Raw genomic sequence first — 18,885 nt, 5'->3', positions numbered from 1 at the left:
CATCCAGAAAAAAATATAATTTTTACCTTGCCCTCAAAACTGTATGGATGCCTTGACTTAGTATATTGTTTACTCAGTATTTCGAGTGTCCACTGCGAAGCACAGAGGAAGATTTTAGTAACTATGGAGTGTTGGGGGGGTTGGGTGTACAGGTGTTTGTGTTGAGAGGATCAAGAGAGTTATAGATTCGTTGCTCTTCAAAAAGTGGAGACATGAAAACCAATGCCTCTGGATATGAAAGGAAATATGGGTGATTCTCGGCTCTTGTAAGCCAGCACAGTGTTCTCAAACATTTTTATATTGTGTATGTTTTGATACATGTTGAGAGGAAGGTTCATTTATTTCGAGGCTCAGGAAGAACAGGAACCAAAACCCAGAATCTAAATTCTGTACTCTTTGAAAATCATGGAAACAGAACATTCATGCTGGAAAGAGCCTTCAAGGAACTGTCACATAACTCAGGCCGAGAGAGGGAAAGGGACTTGTCCAACTAGCTCTTGTCAGAGCCTAGACGAACCAGATGGCCTCACAGCGCCACTGCTGACCAGCCGCACCACATTACACATAAGGACCCAGTTTATGTTTTGGGGGAGCTGTCTTTGAGGAGGCCCTGTTGGCTGTGTTACTTTTCCCTCCTACCCAGTCAGGCTTACCATGGAATTTTCCTACTTACCTACATTTTGCTAGTGTTCTAAGAACATAGTAGCAACTTTGAAAATGCCAGTTAGTTTTGGGAGCCATGACAATTCCCAAAGATCAGGATGCCGATGTGATGTTTTCTACTTAAGGTGCAGTTCACGTTGTGAGTGTAAGCCTTTCAGATTTAGGGGCTAGATTATCCCACATTGATTTTTTTAAATGGCAGTAGACTCATAAATCAAATAAGCAGCCTGAGTAATAGAAGTGTTCAGAAAAGCACTTCGATTTCTTATTCCCAAGGTGCAATATACAAGTTATTAAATTTCTAATGTTACCCATGTTAGAGAGTATCTCATACGTGGTAGGCTATATTTCTGATTCTGCAAAGAAATGACTTAAATAAATGTATTTTTATCTTTGTGTCTGTATTGATTTCTTCATTATCTGTTTGCAGGGTATTCCTGAAAGTGAAAGAAGAACTACCAAAGCGGAGAGTGCCTGGCTCTTCCGGATATGGTATAACTTTGATCATAAGTATCCTTAATTGAGAAAAAAATGGTAGTATAGACATGGACAATTACAATGTAATGGAGCAACTGTTTTGACCACTCTCTTCCTGAACTGGAATATAAAACCTACCTTCGGTCTTCCCTTTCCCCTTCAGTGTAGTGGAGAAGGTTACCAGAGGAAACCCACACAGATAAATTCCTCTGAAAACCCATGAAACCAGTAGGAACTGGTTATTGCAGAAGCTGGCTGTGTGCAGGGACTCAGGAGCCCTTATGATGGACTTGCTTTGATATATAGGTTTATTTATGGAGCAGACTTTAATATTTATTGTCCTTTAGCTAATTGAATGCCGCAAAAGGGATTTGTTGCTGCTTGTCTGTGTGCTTGCTAGGGTAAAAGAGGAAAGAATGCCTTAGGAAAAAACACAAGAATGAGAAACTCAGCGATGGTAGGTACCCCAGTAGTCAGTGATGTGTCTTTTTTCTCTGACCTTTCCAAGGACTGGGAGAGTCTCCTCTCCGTTCAGAATGCCAGTGCTTCATGGTTAACCAGATTTCTTGTCCTATGGTAAGTCTTCGTCATAGCTGTACTTTGGGTCAGGTTATATACAATAACCTGTTTAAATCGTGCCTTTTAAAAAACATTTTATCACTCACTATTTATAAAAATTAATTTCTTATTTGAAAATTGAACTAGAAAAAGGGACTGTGGAGTTCTTTCTGGCTGAGACTTATCAACAAGTGAATCAAAACGTGGTTTATGTTCCAGTGAAGCAAATTTGGGACAACCATGTAAAATGTTTTTCCCTCTCTTCTGACTTTATGATCAAAACCTTTTATGTTTAAGAAAAATACACTTGACACATCATTGGAAGCTACTACTTACTATATTCTGTTTGCTAGATTTTTACATTCATTTTTTGGAAGGACTCAAAATTAAATTAATATATGGAAACATGAATGCACGCATATCTATGGTATTAGGACTCCCATTAGAGACAGAGAGATCCTGGCTCTTTAAAACTGTTTAATGATTATGTCATTACTTTTGGCTCCATTATCAGCATTTTGGGTATAAGCCACTCCCATATCTTTTGGGGCTTTTTCATCCCTTTGATTTAACAAAAAATGTTTAGTTTTTCCTGCAAAAAATGTTTTGTACATTTTCTGTAGAATAATTTTTCTGTGTATTCTTATAGAAGTAAACACCAAGAATTGTTTGACTAAGTACTGCTAGCCTAAGACTTGGTAATTTTAATACCTAGTGCCCTAGCAGAATTAATCATTCATCATTCTAGATTTCCGTTCCTTTGTGTAGCCAGTTTGTTTGTTATAATTGAGATATAACTTAAATACATTAATGTATACAAATCTTATGTGTATAGCTTAATGAATTTTGACTTATGTATACACCTCAGTGCCAGCCACTCATATAACCATATAAAGATATATAGAATATTTCAAGTACCCCAGAAAAGCTCCCTGTGTTCCCTGCAGTCAGTAATGCCTTCCCTGAAGGCCTGCCCTGTCCCAGCCAAAGGGGTGGCCACTGTTCTGATTTCTAGCAACATGGATTAGTTTTACCTGTTTTTGATCTTCATATAAATGGAATCGTATATTATGTATTACTTTATGTTTTGCTTCTTTCACTCAACACTGTGCAATTTATCTATATTGTTGCCTCTACCAGTAATTCATTATCATTGCTGTGTAGTGTTCCACAGTATGAATATACTATAGGGTTTTGCGCTTTTTTGTTTTTTTGGGGGGGGGGTTTGTTTTTTGGGGTTTTTTGGTCAACCATTCTACTGTTGATAAACATTTAAAGAGTTTATTTCCAGCTTTTGATGATTACAAAGAAAGCTATACATTTGTATGTACATCTTTTGATGAACACCAGGCACTCATTTCTCTTGGGTATATACCTAGGAGTGGAATTTGGAGCAAGTGTATGTTTAGCTTTAATAGATATTGCCAACCAGTTTTCCAGAGTGGTTGTAACCAGTTTACACCCGCACCAGCAAGTTAAGTTGTTCCACATCTCCTCCGAAACTTGGTATTTGTCAGCCCTTGAGATTTTAGCCATTTCAGTGGGTGTGTGGTGATATCTCATGTAGTTTAATTTGCATTTCTCTGATGACCAGTGAGGTTGAGCATCCTTTTACATGTTTATTGACCATTTGGATATTCTCTTTTATGAAGTGTGTCTGTTCAGTTCTTTTGCTCACTATTTAGTTGAACTGTCTTATCTTTGTTCTTCTGGACTTGTAGTTCTTCCTACATTCCTGAATTCTTTGTTGGTTATATGTATTGTGGATATCTTCCTATCGCTCACCTTTTCATTTTCGTAATCCTAGCTTTTGAGGAAGAGAAAGTCTTCATTTTAATGAAGTTTATTTTATTAATCTTCTCTTTTATGGTTAGTGCCTTTTGTGTCTTAAGAGATCTTTTATATCCCAAGGTCGTGAAGATATTTTCCTTTGTTTTCTTCTAAAAGTATGATTGTCTTAGCTATCACATTTAAATCTTCAATCCATTACAAATTAATTTTTGTGTATAGTGTGAGGTGTGGGTCAAGATCTATTTTTTTCCATATGAGTATTCAGTTGACTCAGCACCATTTACTAGAAATGCCGTCCTTAACCCACTGTATTGCAGTGGAAATTTAGTTGTAAATCACTTGGCCATATAAGTCGAGGGGCTCTGTTTCTGGACTGTCTTTTCTGTTTGTCTATTTTTACATCAATACCACACTCTCTTAAATATTGTACTTTGTAATAAGTCTTGCTATCCAATAGGAGAAATTCTACAGGTTTGTTATTCTTTAGTATTGCCTTAGCTATTTTTAGGTCCATGGCATTTTCATCTAAATTTTAGAAACAACTTGTCATTTTCCATACACATATACACACGTGCACACTCACGCTCACACACATACAGGAAAAAACCCACTGGATTTGTATTAAATCTGTGGATGAATTTGGAGAGAACTGACATTTTAACAATACTGAATCTTTCAGTCCATGAACACAGTATATCCCTTCATTTACTTAGATCTTCTTTAACTTCTCTCATTAACATTTCATAGTTTTCAGTGACAGGTCTTGCATATCTTTCATTATATTTATCCCTATATATTTTATATTTTTGGTGCTATTGTAAATGGTATGTATTTCATTTTATTTTATTTTCTATATTTCCCTTAATATATAGATATACAATTGGATTTTTATATATTAACCTTGTATCCAGCAATCTTGTTAAGTTCACTTACTATTTCTAATAGTTTTTAGATTTTTTAAAAATTTTCTGTGCATATAACGAAGTGACTAATGATGTTTTATTTTTCTTTTCCAATACCTTGTATTTTTTTTTCTGTCTTATTATATTGGCTGGATGTTCCCAGTACAATTTTATTTTTTTATTATTTTTTTTCTGTAAGAACTTCCCCCCCAGAACCCAGTCTTCATTTTTATTTTTTTTCTTTAAGAACTTTTATTGAGATACAATTGACATACAATAAACTGCATATGTTTAAAATGTACAATTTGATATTTTTTTCTTATTAGTAATGTATATATGGCAATCCCAATCTCCCAATTCATTCCCCCCAGCCCCCCCTTCCCCACTTGGTGTCCATATGTTTGTTCTCTACATCTGTGTCTCTATTTCTGCCTTGCAAACTGGTTGATTTGTACCATTTTTCTATATTCCGCATATGTGTTAATATACGATATTTGTTTTTCTCTTTCTGACTCACTTCACTCTGTATGACAGTCTCTAGGGCCATCTGTGTCTCTACAAATGTCCCAATTTCATTCCTTTTTACAGCTGAGTAATATTCCATTGTATACATGTACCACATCTTCTTTATCCATTCATCTGTTGATGGACATTTAGGTTGCTTCCATGTCCTGGCTATTGTAAATAGTGGTGCAGTGAACACTGGAGTGCATGTGTCTTTTTGAATTATGGTGTTCTCCCAGTACAATTTTAAATATAAGTAATGATAGTGGGCATTTTTGTCTTATTCCTGACCTTGGGGGGAAATTTTTCAATATTTCACCATTAAGTATGATGTTAGCAGTAGGTTTTTGAGATATCCTTGATCAGTTTAAGAAAATTCTCCTCTGTTTCTAGTCTGCTGAGAGTTCTTATCATAAATAGGTATTAAATATTTTCAGACACTTTTTCTGCATCAGTTGAGATGTTCGTGCGTTTATTTTTTTCTCCTTTAGTGTGTTATCTTGCTGATTTTCATCAATTGTTTGAATGTTAAGCCAGTCTTACAATGCTAGAACAAATCCCACTTGATCATGATATGTTATTCATTGTGTATGTCACTAGTTTTAATTTGCTAATATTTTGTCTGATTTTTGTGTGTCTTTTCATGAGAGGTATTGGCTTGTGATTCTTTTTTCTTGTAATATTCTTGTCACATTTCTGTAACAAGATTGTGCTAGTTTTATAAAATGAGTAGGGAAGAATTTTTCTCTTTTTCTATTTTCTAGAGGAGTTTGTATAAGATTAGTGTTATTTGTTAAGTGCCAGGAAGATTTTAACCAGTGAAGCTTTCTAGGCCTGGAGCTTATTGTATGAGGTTTGTAGTTTCTGTAATAGACATAGAACTATTCAACTTTTCTTTTGTCAATATTAGGTAAGATTTAGTTTTTAAGCAATTTGTTCTTGTAGAGTTAAGTACCAAGACTTATTAGCCTCAGTACTACCCTGTTAAGTGCCACTAGACTAAGATCTGGTACTTGTTGTACTTGATGCGCTAGTGGAATTCATCATTCCAGATTTTCAGTGGTTTTGCGTGGCAAGATGTTTTTTGAACTATGTAAATGTGTTTATACGAAATACTTTAATCTTAAGAGTTTATAAATATGGGAATTTATGTAAATTTCTTTGGCCTCATTTTTAATTGAAAACAACCTTAGGTTGTAATTTTTTTTTAATATTCTCATTTCTTTTATTCTATTTTCAAAATTAGAAACATCAGCAATCACCTTGTTAGTTTCCTTTCTATAAATGAAACAGTCATCATTGTACTTATTCTCTCTGTTTCCTCAATTTTTTTTGCCATTTTATTTATTTATTTATTATTTTGGGGGCGGTACACCAAGTTCAATCATCTGTTTTTATACATATATTCCCGTATTCCCTCCCTCCCTCGACTCCCCCCCACCCTCCCCGTCCCAGTCCTCTAAGGCCTCCTCATTTTTAATTGAGAACAACCTTAGGTTGTAATTTTAGAAAGTAGCGAATATGTGTATGTGTCTTTCTCCCTTTCTCTGCTTTTTCTCGTGATTCCCTCTTTTTTTTTCATATGAGTATCAAATATATTATTGCATCTGTTTTTATTTTTATTTTTGGAGACTAGATGAATACTGAAATGAGAGTCTATGACAGAGGAGCTCATGATGTATAATTTTTGAAAATGTTTTTAGAATTGAATTTCCTTTGATACTAAAGTTTCAACTTATTGAAGAGGCTAGCTGAATCCACAATAAATAATTAAAACCATTTTTATTATTATATTCTACTCCTAGAATATTTAATCTCTTTTTAGGCTCTTACCATTCTTTACTTTCTTCCGTATCTCCTTCAGCACTAAATTGAGAGTGATTTTGTCTTCCTTTTGGCTTTAGTAAAATCAGAAAGGCAATATGGTGTAGTGGAAAGGGCATAGGATTTGGAATCAAACCAATCTGGGTTCGAGTATTGATCCTCCATTTACTTAATTGTGTGACTTTAGGCACATCACTGACTTCTGTGAGCCTGAGTTCCCATATTTGTAAAACAGAGATGATAATAAAATCTCCGTCCCATTGCTATCTCACTGACATAATGGGGTCATGAAACGGGACAACATTTTCTATATGAAGTGGTAGGTACACTGTGACGGTGATTGTTATCAAACCAGTTGTTGTTTTAAATTAAAGAAAGGAATGCAGCTCTTCCTTAACCAGCACAGCTATCTGAAGCCTCTGCTGACGCACAGTGGGCCTCCTCTTACGACAACCCTCCCTGCCTGCTGTGGACCCATTGCTAGATGCCTAACCAGCCCCCAGGCTTATGAGGTAAGTTGGTTTTATCCAGAGCCTAAGTTCTTCATTAAGTTAAATTTATATTTATCTGCTCTATGGACGGGTTACTAGGTTTTTGTTTTGTTTAGTTTCGCTTGCTTTTAAGGTATACAATCCACAAGCAGGAATATAAACATATTTTGCTCAGCCAGAAAATGCACTGAAATCTATAAATATAATTCACAGCCTTTGAAACATCATTTGAAAAAGGATATAGAATAACATCACATCTTACTGTCAGTAATTTTAGTAAATAATTCTATTTCCATGCTGGTTTTCATTTATTTGCAGCATGTGGCCTGAGCTCAGTACTAACTGCATATATTTTAATCTATAAATTAGGGTCGTCATGTTGAGAGGATTACTAAAACATTTTTTGATGCCCCTAGAGTGCAACAGATGGTTTTTTTATTTCGGGCGTTAGGGAAAGTTTATCTACCTGTGTTCCGTATCGCTGGGAGGCATGAACATATCTAGATATAATCTAGATTCCATATTTTTTCCTTAGCTACCAACGTAAGAATGGTGATTCAGCAGGTATTACAACAAAGAGAGAAATGACAAATGCTAGCCAGTTTTTATTTTAAAATATGAACATTTAATTTTTCAAGTTCTTTTTTAAAAACCTTTACTTCCAACCCAACCCCTCAAAAATAATCTGGTGCATCAAATAAAGTGCCCACGTTAACAAAACCCACCAATTTTGACGACTCTGATGTAACACCTTGAGTTGAGAGATGAGGCTCTGGTAAAGCCGTGTAGATGTGCACTGTCCAGTTCCCTACGACTGCTTCCGTGGTGTTTTAGAGCAGACCCCACAGAGAATGGATGGGGAAGAGGAAACTGAACGGGGGTGGCACCTGGGTCAGGGAGGAGTACCCTGCAGCATTGTGTTATGTTGAGTCAGTGCACAGTTCTGACAGACCGCTGGTGGGGTGGGGGGAACACCCCCTGTTGTCTTGTCCCTCCCTCACACTTTGCCCAGGCTGCCACATCGAGCATGGTCCCCATGGCCTCTTTACCCCGTTAGCCCACGTGGCTCTGTGCTGAGAGGTCGGCCAGCCTTGTCAGTGAAGTCAGTGAGGCCTGGCTCTTGGATTCCAAAGACCCAGTCACCATCATCAAAAGCCAGAACAGTTCCACAATGCCTGTGTGTCCTGTGGAATATAGCAAAATATGACATTGTTCTATTCATTTCCTTGGGCTGCCATAACAGAGTATCCCAAACTGAATGACTTAACAACAGAAATGTATTTTGTCACAGTCCTGGAGGCTAGAAGTCTGAGGTTAAGGTGCCAGCAGGGTTAGGTCCTTCCGAGGGCTCTGAGGGAGAATCTGTTCCAGACCCCTCTCAGCTTCTGGTGGTTTGCTGGCCATCTTTGGCATTCCTTGGCTTGAAGATGCATCACCCTGATCTCTGTCTTCTTCACCTGGCATTCTCCCTGTGTGTGCATGTGTGTGTCTGTGTATCCAAAATTCCCCTTTTTATAAGGACACTCACCAGTCATACTTGATCAGGGCCCACACCAAGGATCTCATCTTAACGAGATCACTTGCAAAGACTCTTATGTCCAGATAAGGTCACATTCACAGGTACTGGGAGTTAGGATTTCACATTTCTTGGTGGGGGATTCAATGTAACCCGTAACAACCATAAAACTTAATTTTTTAATTTTATTTTTTGTTATGTTAACTACTCATTAAATTATAAAAGCGTGCTTGCAGCTAGATATTCAAACAGTATGGAATGTACAAAGCAAAAAATAAAAGTCGCTCTCTTTCTCCCACCTCCATCCCCCAGAGGCAGTCTTTATTAAGGGTTTATTGTGGTTACTCCCTGATACATTTTATCTATACAAACTTATATGTGTATATATAGCTTTCTTTGTTATTGTTTCACACAAATGGAATGCGGACTAAAAAATTATTCACAACCTAAAAGCTGAGAGTTATGTTTTATTCAGTGGGAATTTTTAGGACTTCAAGTCCAGGAGGCAGCGTCTCAGGTAACCCTGAGAGAACTGCTCCAAGGAGGTGGGTAGGGGTAGCCAGGTTGTATATGTGCAACAAAGAACAGGTAGTCAGGAACATCAAGAGATTATTGTTAATTAAAGAAAAGCAGATATCCCAAGTTAAGGAATTTAGCACTTTTCTGTTTGGGAAGATACAAGAGTTGGGCTCACTGAAATCCTTCCTTTGATATGCACCTCAGCTATCTGCCAGTATCCTGTGTTTTCATTTCCTGAGTTTCCTCAGGGCTCACTGCAGAGAGTGGCTGCAGTCTGATGGCTGCTAGATAGCAGATATTCTTTCCTTCCTGAGTTCCCCCAGGGCTCACCAGCTCACCATAGGTGGTGGCTGCAAGCTCTGACAACTGTGACATCCTTTGTTTACTGATATGGCAGGAAAGATTCCATTTCTGAGGGATGATAGTAAGAGTATTGTCCTGCTACTTGCTTTTTTCACTTAATGATACAACATGGATACATTCCTAAGAGTCCCGTGAGATCCCTTACCTTCTCTATTGGTGGCTGCATAGTGTGGCTTTGCCAAGATTGATTTAATCAGTCTCTTATGGCTACACCTTTACGTTGTTTCCTTTTGTGTTTTTGTTATTACAAACAGTGTTTACAGTGAATATCCTTGTATATACAAATTTACCCAAGAATATAAAGTTATAAAGAATAGATTTTAAAGGTTAAATTGCTGGGTCAAAAGGCATATGCATTTTAAAATTTGGTAGATATTGCCCCAAACCTCAAACTTAATAAAGGCATTAGAAGGTGCTGAAGAGCCCCTGCTGACCTGTGAAGGCGCCACAGAGCTTTGTTGTGAGTATTGCTGAATTAAGCGATAGACACACTTGTTAGACTTACTGTTATAACGGGATTGGGCAGGAAGGGATTATGGCTGGTTGGTGGAATTGGTTTGTTTGGTTTTTAATTCACACGTCTTTGAGTATTTAGGCAAATTTCTAGCAACAGCAAATTTTTAACAATTAAAAAGAATGTTGTCCAATAGTGCCCTCAGCCTATTTGACTATATCAGACAAATTTAAAAATTTCAAATATGCGCAGGATAGGAGAGCTGGGTGTCAGATGGTTCTGTCAGCTGTACTTCCCTCAAGGAGTATTAGTTACAGACTTTTTTTTGCTCGGTCAGTATGAGTATTTAGAATGATCCTTACTCTACATTTTAAAAAACGACTTTATACCCCCCCAAAAATACTAAATAAATAAATAAAAAGAAAAAAAAACCAACTTTCTGCTTTTTAAAAGTAATATGTACTCATTATAATAAAATTTTAGCTGGTACAGAAACATAAATAAAAACCACTAGCAATCCTATTGTACAGAGCTAACTATCATTTTGTTGAATACCCCTCTAGACCCTTCCTATGCACACGTACACTTTTTAATTTACCAAAATGGCACTGTATATGCTGGACCTTTTTTTCCCTTTTCTGGGACTTTAATGTTATTCTTTTTGGCCCCAAAGTTTCCATTAGAACCAAAGCTTATTGAGCTGGGTGACAAGTACATAGTGAGGGTTCAATATTTCTAGGCATTGTTGATACAGAAGTAAAAGCCGCCTTTATATAACTCTGTTCTACAATCAACTGAACTTACATTTAGTGAATACTTTCGGTGTGCCCCAAACTGTTAGGTGATTGAGCTACAGCATACAAAGGCCTTAGGGTCTAGTGGGGGGAGGTGTGGCACAGACCACAGCATGTGCAGTTACGAAAAGGAGTAAGTGCCTCTCTAGGGAGAGGGCTCAGTACAGGACGCTAGGGGAGAACACAGGAGGACGCCTAAGCTAGCCTTGGACGATCAAGGAAGACTTCTGGGAGAAAGTGACTTTTCAGCCAAGCCCTCAGTGATAAGTGGGCACTAGTTATATGAAGGAGGGGAGAGGGGACAGGAGGTGAGAGAAAGCACGAGAGATTTGGGGCAGCTGTCAGCACTTCAGTCTGTGGGCACACAGTGGGGTGGGTGGGGTCAGAGAAGCAGATGGTGGTGGGAGATGAAGCTGAAATGCCCAAGTCACACAGTGTCTTTTAAGCCAAGGTAAGGACTTTAGACTTTATCCTGAGGGCAGGGGGCGGCCCCTAAAGCATTTTAAATAGGGCATCCTTGAGAATTCTGCTATTGGAAATGTATCTTGAATTTCATAACAATTCTCAAAACTTATTCTATTTGCATTTAGAACCAGGAACAGTTGAAAGATGACGACTCCGATCTTATTCTCAATGATGGTGATATTAGTTTGACGTATGGAGATTCTACTGTGAACACTGAATCAGCATCGTCCGGTGCCCCTAGGAGATTTATGGGAAACAGTTCTGAAGATGCCTTGGATCGGGAACTTGCATTCGGGGACCACGAGCTGGTCATTCGGGGAACACGCCTGGTTCTTCCTATGGATGATTCTGAACCCCCGTTAAATTTGTTAGATAATACGAGACACGGTCCAGCCTAAGCTTCCTCACTCACTCACTTAGTGATCTATAAAATTTGCACATGTGATTGTGGAGAAATTCGTACTACCTAAAAAGTCCCAGTGCATGTCTCTGAATGTTTAAGCTGTATAAATGCTATTTATATGGCATCAAAAGACTGTAAATACCCTATACAAGGCAGATTGTGAACAAACTCTTCTTTTACATTTTATTGGCCGCACTCTGTAGACCGGATCTGTTTTAGAAAGTTAATTTCACAGTGATGTTGTGTGTTCTGTTAGCTTTATGTCTCAGTTCAAGTATGCAAAGTGACAGATTTACTCTTTCTTATATTGACCTGACGCTTAACCAGAGTACCAAGTTCTGGTGATATGAATTAATTTTGTTTTGTGGGAGGGAAGGGAGAGGAAGGAGGGAGTGCTAGCAGGAGAAGTTCCTTTATCGGGAAACTTGCATTGATCGCTGCTGCCTTTGTCGTGACCTTTTTGTTTCCTTTTTGTCCGGTGGCCTGTTGCCATGCGAGAGGCCAGTGGCTTTGGATCTTGCCCCATTCAGGTTGGGGAATGAAGTGCGAGGGCCCTTTTTCCTCCCTTGCTGTGAAAGAACAGATTTGTTGGCTACAGTACACTGCTACTCAGAAAAGAAGGCTGCACATGACTTCCAAGACTTTGTTTCTTTTCTTCCAGAGCAAGACCTTGGAAGGAGTCCCGCCATCTAGCCCACTTAGCCAAAGTACAGTTGTATATAGTTCAGAGCACTTGATTTCGATTTGGAGGGGCTGGGGTGGGCAGAGAGGGGGCAGAGGCCAGGAAGGGGAGTAAGGAGCCTGGTGGTTTCGGAGAGCTCTCCCCCCAAATGTGTAAATACTCTATGCCAGATAAGGTTAAATAAGAAATTCAATTGCTGCTTACTTTTTGATCATGTACTTTATCTGTATAGCAAGCTTTGTGGTCAGAAGTTTTTATATCAATTTAAATCGCTGCTCTTTAGCAGCCAAACAGGAGCAAAATGTAAAATTTTTGAACTTACTGTGTCTAATTGTCATTCGTTAGTCTGTAGTTGATGTTAAAAGTTAATTTATGAATCCACGACCGTCCCACACTACACCACAGCCAGTTGTGAGGGAGAGAGCGCTGCGGAGAGCTTGTTGTGAGGGCGGTTGCTCCTTTGTGTGCACCGGGTGTAGTTGTCTTCATGTTCATGTGACTTTTTAATATGAAATACCTAAGCTGCCATGTTTGTGGGGTTTGTTTTTTTTTTTGACAGTTTTCAAGGAAGAATACATAACAATTGCCCATCTCATATTCAGAGTATGAAAGTGGATTCTATTCTGTAATGCTGCAAATACCTAACAGTGCATTGAATGCTTAGCAGGGGGATCCTTTCCGAAGCTGATTCTGACCTGTCAGTTTCAGATGAAAACTAGAAACTTTTGTGGGATTTTCCCCCTCAGGTCTGAGTAGCATTGCCTTAAATCTTACCCAGTTCAAAAACGGATTTGTTGATGTGATGTTCAGATTGGCCAAACGCAAAATATCTTTCCAAACAAAATATGTGCTTATCTTCCCAAAGGTTTCCTTGCTGTGATGCAAACACTCCTTGCGATTTTAAGGGAATTCTACTGTTGGACCCGTGAGTGGCAGCTCTAACTGTTGGCATAGCCATTTGTTATGTAGTGGTAGCGACTTTCCTGCTATGCAGGAACCCCGTGAAGTGTGCATTTTCTATGATGTGTGCCTCTTCATGCAGTCAGTAATTTCTTGTTAATGTGTGCTTGAGGGGCTTTGACTTCAGCGTCATTTACCCACGAAGTCATTCACATTGTAAAAGGTTATACAAGAAATTCACAACTACCTTTTTTATCCTGTCAGGTTACTGAGCTCACTTTATGAAAATGGCTGTAAATACTTAGCATGACAAGTTCAGTAACTCGTCTGTTTCAGCATGCATAAGACTTTTTTTTTTTAGGGAAACTGATAAAGCTTGAGTCAACTAAATCTGCCTTCATACTTTATCAAAGGGGAACCAAGCCTGCTGTGCTTACATCAGTATCGGGAAGATTCTCCTTTCCTCTAACCTCTGTGCGTCTCCAAGCAAAGAAGAAAAAAACAAACATACATCTATTGGTTTGAGACAACTGAATGAACTTGGATGAGGTACAATCTGAGTTCCCATCATGCACAAGTAGAAACGTTCTCAGATTTGTTTTCTGTTCTTTGTGGACCCTACATGTTTGAATGACTTGAACGTTGCATCTTTTCAAGTTACTTTTAAGGTTCCTTGGCATTTTATCCTAGTTGTCCATGTTTGGCAATGTGCTGTTAAAGTAATAGACTTTTAACCTTTATGTATTTTTTGTTTTCCCTTGGAGTACTTGGACAGATGTTATAGTGGTTTCTTTTAGGAAAATCTGTCATTAAAAAAATTATAGCCTTGCAAATAACCACTCATGGTGTTTGAGTCACAGTTTATTCTAGTGAGAAGTAAAGAGTGCTGACTTCATTTATTTTTCTACCTGTATACCTACTGGGAAATGGGGAAAACTGATGTTTTAAAAAGCAACAAACAGAAACCTAACAGAATGTAACTTATGGGGTGGCAAATTTTTGGTGCTTATGTGTAAGGCTGGATGTATTTGCTTATGGTCACAATTGGACCATTTAAGAAATAGGACTCAAAGCAGTCAAATTCTGTTACATTGATTTGTAGCCTGTTAGCTCAGAGGTGGATAATGTCATGAAAATGTTAGTTCCATTATATGGGGAGAGTAAATTCTGTATCCATTTAGGTAGAAAGGTAGTTCCAAGTTGGATTGAGAGCACGATCACACAAATAGTCCTTTTTCCAAGTTAAAAACAGGTCTTTCTTTTTGTACATAAGAGGTTTTGTAGGTTGGGGTTTGTTGACAGCGACTTCACCTCATCTGGTATTGGCACCAACCCACTCCATGATTCTTTATTTTTTTTTAGAAGGTTTTTTTTTTTAATTTTTTTCCCTTATTTTTATTTATTTATGTATTTGGTTGCACCTGGTCTTAGTTGCAGTAGGCGGGCTTCTTAGTTGGGGCTCGCAGGCTCCTCACTTGTGGCATTCAAACTCTTAGTTGCAGCATGCATGTGAGATCTAGTTCCCTGACTAGAGATTGAACCCGGGCCCCCTACATTGGGAGTGCGGAGTGTTTTTTTTTTTTTTAATTTATTTTATTTTATTTTATTATTATTATTTTTTAAATTATTTATTGGCTGAGTTGGGTCTTTGTTGCTGTGCGCAGGCTTTCAGTAGTTGTGGAGAGCAGGGGCTACTCTTCATTGCAGTGCACAGGCTTCTTATTGCGGTGGCTTCTTTTGTTGAGGAGCGCAGGCCCTAGGCGCGCGGGCTTCAGTAGTTGCAATGCATGAGCTCAGTAGTTGTGATGCACAGGCTTAGTTGTTCCTCATCATGTGGGCTCTTCCCGGACCAGGGCTCGAACCCGTGTCCCCTGCATTGGCAGGCAGATTCTTAACCACTGGGGAGCTCAGAGTCTTAATCACTGTGCCACCAGTGAAGTCCCACCATGATTATCCTTTGGTGCCACCCACTCCAGCTTCCTTGCTGACAGTCCAGTGAGAGACCCAGGTGGTGGCCTCCATACCACAGGCTCATTTCTTGAACAAACTCATGTTTTCTAATTCACAAATAAAACCCTACATTAGATTTGAGCAAGTCTATTTGTTTACCTTACTCAATGCACAAGTATAAGGAGATGAAAGTCTTGACTTCATCAGAAAGTCCTTGCTAAGAAGTACTCCACGCAGATGATGCAGTATTGAGATATGAGGCCTGAAATAAACTGGGAATGATAAAAATAGTAGTTCCCATTTTTCTGAGCCCCCTAGATCCAGGCAGTGTGTATGGGAGGTATTGTTTCATCTGTGTTTTAATCTAATCTTAATCATGCTTTCTATTATTCTCCTTTCACAGGTGAAGGAACTGAGGTGGAGGGAAGTTGTCACACTGATAGTAAGTGACAGATCCAGGACTCAAATGCCAAGTCTAGATGTGTTACCTGCTACTCTGCTAGTTCCAGTGGTGGGTGACTGGCGAGTCCACCTTGAGTATAACTAGAAGGATGGTGAAGGGAGTTGCAGATGTCTTTCCTGCTGCCCACCTACCACCTGCTGGTCCTCAGGCCAGGGTAGGGCACGAAGTCTCAGCTCTGTCCCTCCGTTTGCTGCACTGTTGGCTGCCAGACACAAGTTTCCCTGGTTGGGAAGTTTCTCGAATTCTTAGTGGAGGGCCCTCCTGTATCTCTGAGCCCGTGGGTGAGGCAACCTGGCTAGTGCCATGCCTTCACAAACTCTGCCTTCCAACATTTTCACCAAGGGGCCCACCTTTTATGCTGGAGTGTGAGGTCCTGAACCATGGCTCCGCACCCACAGAGTGTGGTAGAGTAGAAAAAACCTGGAGTTTGGAGTTACACAGACCTGGGTTCAGACCTACACTCTGCTGCTTGCTTATTGTGTAGTGTCGACTGCTTCCATGTTGCCGAGCCTTCGCAGTTTCTTAGCCGTGAAGTGAATTCATTCAAGAAATATTTGCATACTTACTTTGTGTCCCACACGGTGGCTATAGCAGCACACAACAGTGGTCCCTGCTCTCACAGAGCGTGTTCTGCAGGGGATGCCAACAGCCATCTCACGGCGTTGTCAGGAATCACTCAGGCAAGAACGATTGCATGCCTTCTGGTAGGGGAATATCTCCCTCAAATAATCAGCAAGTAACATCACATACAATCATCACAAGATGGAAAAGTACAGGAGGCTCTGAGAGGGGACTGTAATTTGGTGGCAGGGGGATAGGGAAGCTTTTTCTGACAATGGGTTATTTAAGGTTAGACCACAGAGTAAGCAGAGGGTCAAGCAGATGACAGGCGGGGAGGAGGAAGGATGAGGAACATTCCAGGCAGAGTGAACAGTGACAGCCTCCACCTGTCTTCCAACTGATCTTCCACACAACATTCATTCAATCAAATAGTTATGGAATGAGAAACATACTAGGTACTGCGCTCTTTACATATAATGAGGAATAAAATAAATGCAGGCTGCCCTCTTAGCACTCACAGGTTAGTGTGCAAGACAGGAAGTACCCAACAATCCTAACGAGGAGCACCTTGAACCCAAACCTGCCCCTGCAACATCCTCCCCTCCAGCCCTCTTCCACTGCCCCCCGAGGCAAGTCCATGCCCCTCTTCTGGGTCACAGCCTTCAGACATTGGAGAAGAGCTGGTGTGTCTTCCCTGAGTCTCTCTCTGCCCCTAGGCTGACAACCCCATCGCCTTCCTGTCTTTCAGAACACGCACCAGAAGTCCATTGTTCTGGACATCTTTATGAATACACCTGAGCCCACGTTGGCTGTTTGTTTCAGTGGCGTCATCTCCTTCATCTTACAGTGTCACCAGAAAGTCTGAGCCAGCCACCTGCCATCACAGAGCTTCCAGTCGGGGAAGGCCAACCATAAATAAATACCCACATCAAATAATTAGAGCTTGGGATAAGTACCAAGTAGGAATCAGGATAGAGGGTACTGGGTGTGAGGAGGCAGGGACAGGTGGCTGTGGGAAGGTTCATCCTTGCTCGGGAAGTGACACTGAAACCAAGGCTTGAAGGAACCAGCCAGGCAGAGGACAGGGGAAGAGTGGTGGGAAGGTCTGGTTTACGGTGGATGCTCAATGAATGTTTTCTGAAAAGGAGCAAAACGTCCTCCTGCCCTTTACTGAGTTGGATTTGGAAGGCCAGCATGGTGGACTGGGAGGACAGGCCAGAGGCCAGCCCTGCCTGCCGCTGGGCACACTGAGGAAGCTGCTTAAACCTGTCTGAGCCTGTTTCTTCCTTTATAAAATGATGACAGGTCACAGATCCAGTTAACATTTCTTGAGCTGCTGTCATGTGCCAGCACTGTGGTAGGTACTAGATTATGATTCCAGCCTCAAGTAGCTGCCAGGCCTGTTTGGGGGATCGGATGAAGTGATGTACATTGAAACATTTTGACCAGGATTTAGAAGGCTCTTGACACCGATCATGAGTAGCCCATCAGGTTTTGCTGATGAGGTGCTACATGAATAAAATACGGAAAACTCTCTGCAGACCATGCTTCTACTGTGGGCGACTTTCCTTCAGAATCTCCAGTTCAGCAAGTTGGAGGTTTCCCAAGCGGTTGCCACGGTGAAGGCTGAACTTTGAGAACCGCCTTAGCTGGGGCTGTCATGGCTGGAGCCTGAACTCCATGAGACCTGACAGTTTCTGGACAATTCTGTCTGCCAAGTGAAAGGGCCCCTCTCCTTTACTGGGCACCCTGTACTGCCATTGCAGCGTGGGAGCCCTGCCCCGGTGTCCTGCTCATTTTAAACTTGCTGCTGTCCGATGGGCGTGGGATCCCACCTGAGAGACGCAGCTTAGCTGTGCAAGTTCTTTCTTTCACAGTGATGGAAAAATGCATCGAAAGCTTTGTGAGTGCTTCTTGGAAACAAGGTTTAATTTCTCCAGATTTGTTGGAACTGAAGTGGTTCACTGTGTGTTTAAATACTAATCCCACCCAAATTGCTTAAGAAGTATTCAATTTTTGGTTGCTTGGGGAGTCACAAGGCTTTATTGCATGATTTTTTTTTCTTTTGTTCATTTGAATTTCCTATACAGCTGTGTTCCCATGTGGACTAGGCAGAAAGCATGTGAGCTGTTTTTTCATCTGAAAAATCTGGAAGACTTCTGTCATGTAATGGAAGCTGCATGTTTTTCCAATCTGAGAGCTGGTTTAGTGTGAGAAAGCAATATAATGGTAATCGGACCCCCTGATTGTGCTACAAAATTGGTTTTTTAACACTTTCTTGAGACTAACAATCAAAGCTCCCTTTTCTAAGGGAAACCAAGAAGTTGATATTTGAACATTCCAGCCAACCAGTACTTTACCTCCTAACTTCCAATCAGCAAACACTGAGCACTTCACAGGGTCTGAGACCTGCATCAGGCACTAGAAACACGGAGGTACTTAAATCATGGCTTTGATCTCAAGGCAGCTGCAGCCAATTAGGTAAAAGTATTGCAATTGTGTGAAAAGCATCAGAAAGGGGCCACTGTATGGGATTCAGGGCCCTCACCCATTACTGCTTAAAGATGGCCACACCCTACTGCCTGGAACCTGTGAATAGTGACAT

At 40.1% G+C, this 18,885-nt stretch overlaps 1 protein-coding gene across 2 annotated transcripts in view; it reads left to right on the top strand.

The window, feature by feature from the left end:
• The window catches only part of SLC9A6 (solute carrier family 9 member A6), a 54,371-nt gene extending 40,232 nt beyond the window's left edge, over positions 1-14,139 (top strand). For both annotated transcript variants that reach the window (XM_057718295.1, XM_057718294.1), the window contains exons 14-16: positions 1,094-1,173; positions 7,126-7,231; positions 11,447-14,139. In XM_057718295.1, coding sequence (XP_057574278.1) covers positions 1,094-1,173; positions 7,126-7,231; positions 11,447-11,719 — 459 coding nt within the window. In that variant the 3' untranslated portion in view covers positions 11,720-14,139. The remainder of the gene's footprint in view (positions 1-1,093; positions 1,174-7,125; positions 7,232-11,446) is intronic.
• Positions 14,140-18,885: the final 4,746 nt, after the last annotated feature.

The sequence above is a fragment of the Hippopotamus amphibius genome, chromosome X, assembly GCF_030028045.1.
Source record: "Hippopotamus amphibius kiboko isolate mHipAmp2 chromosome X, mHipAmp2.hap2, whole genome shotgun sequence".
Lineage (NCBI taxonomy): Eukaryota > Metazoa > Chordata > Mammalia > Artiodactyla > Hippopotamidae > Hippopotamus > Hippopotamus amphibius.
The sequence above is the reverse complement of the archived record's forward strand: the minus strand, read 5'-3'. Positions and strand labels throughout refer to the sequence as shown.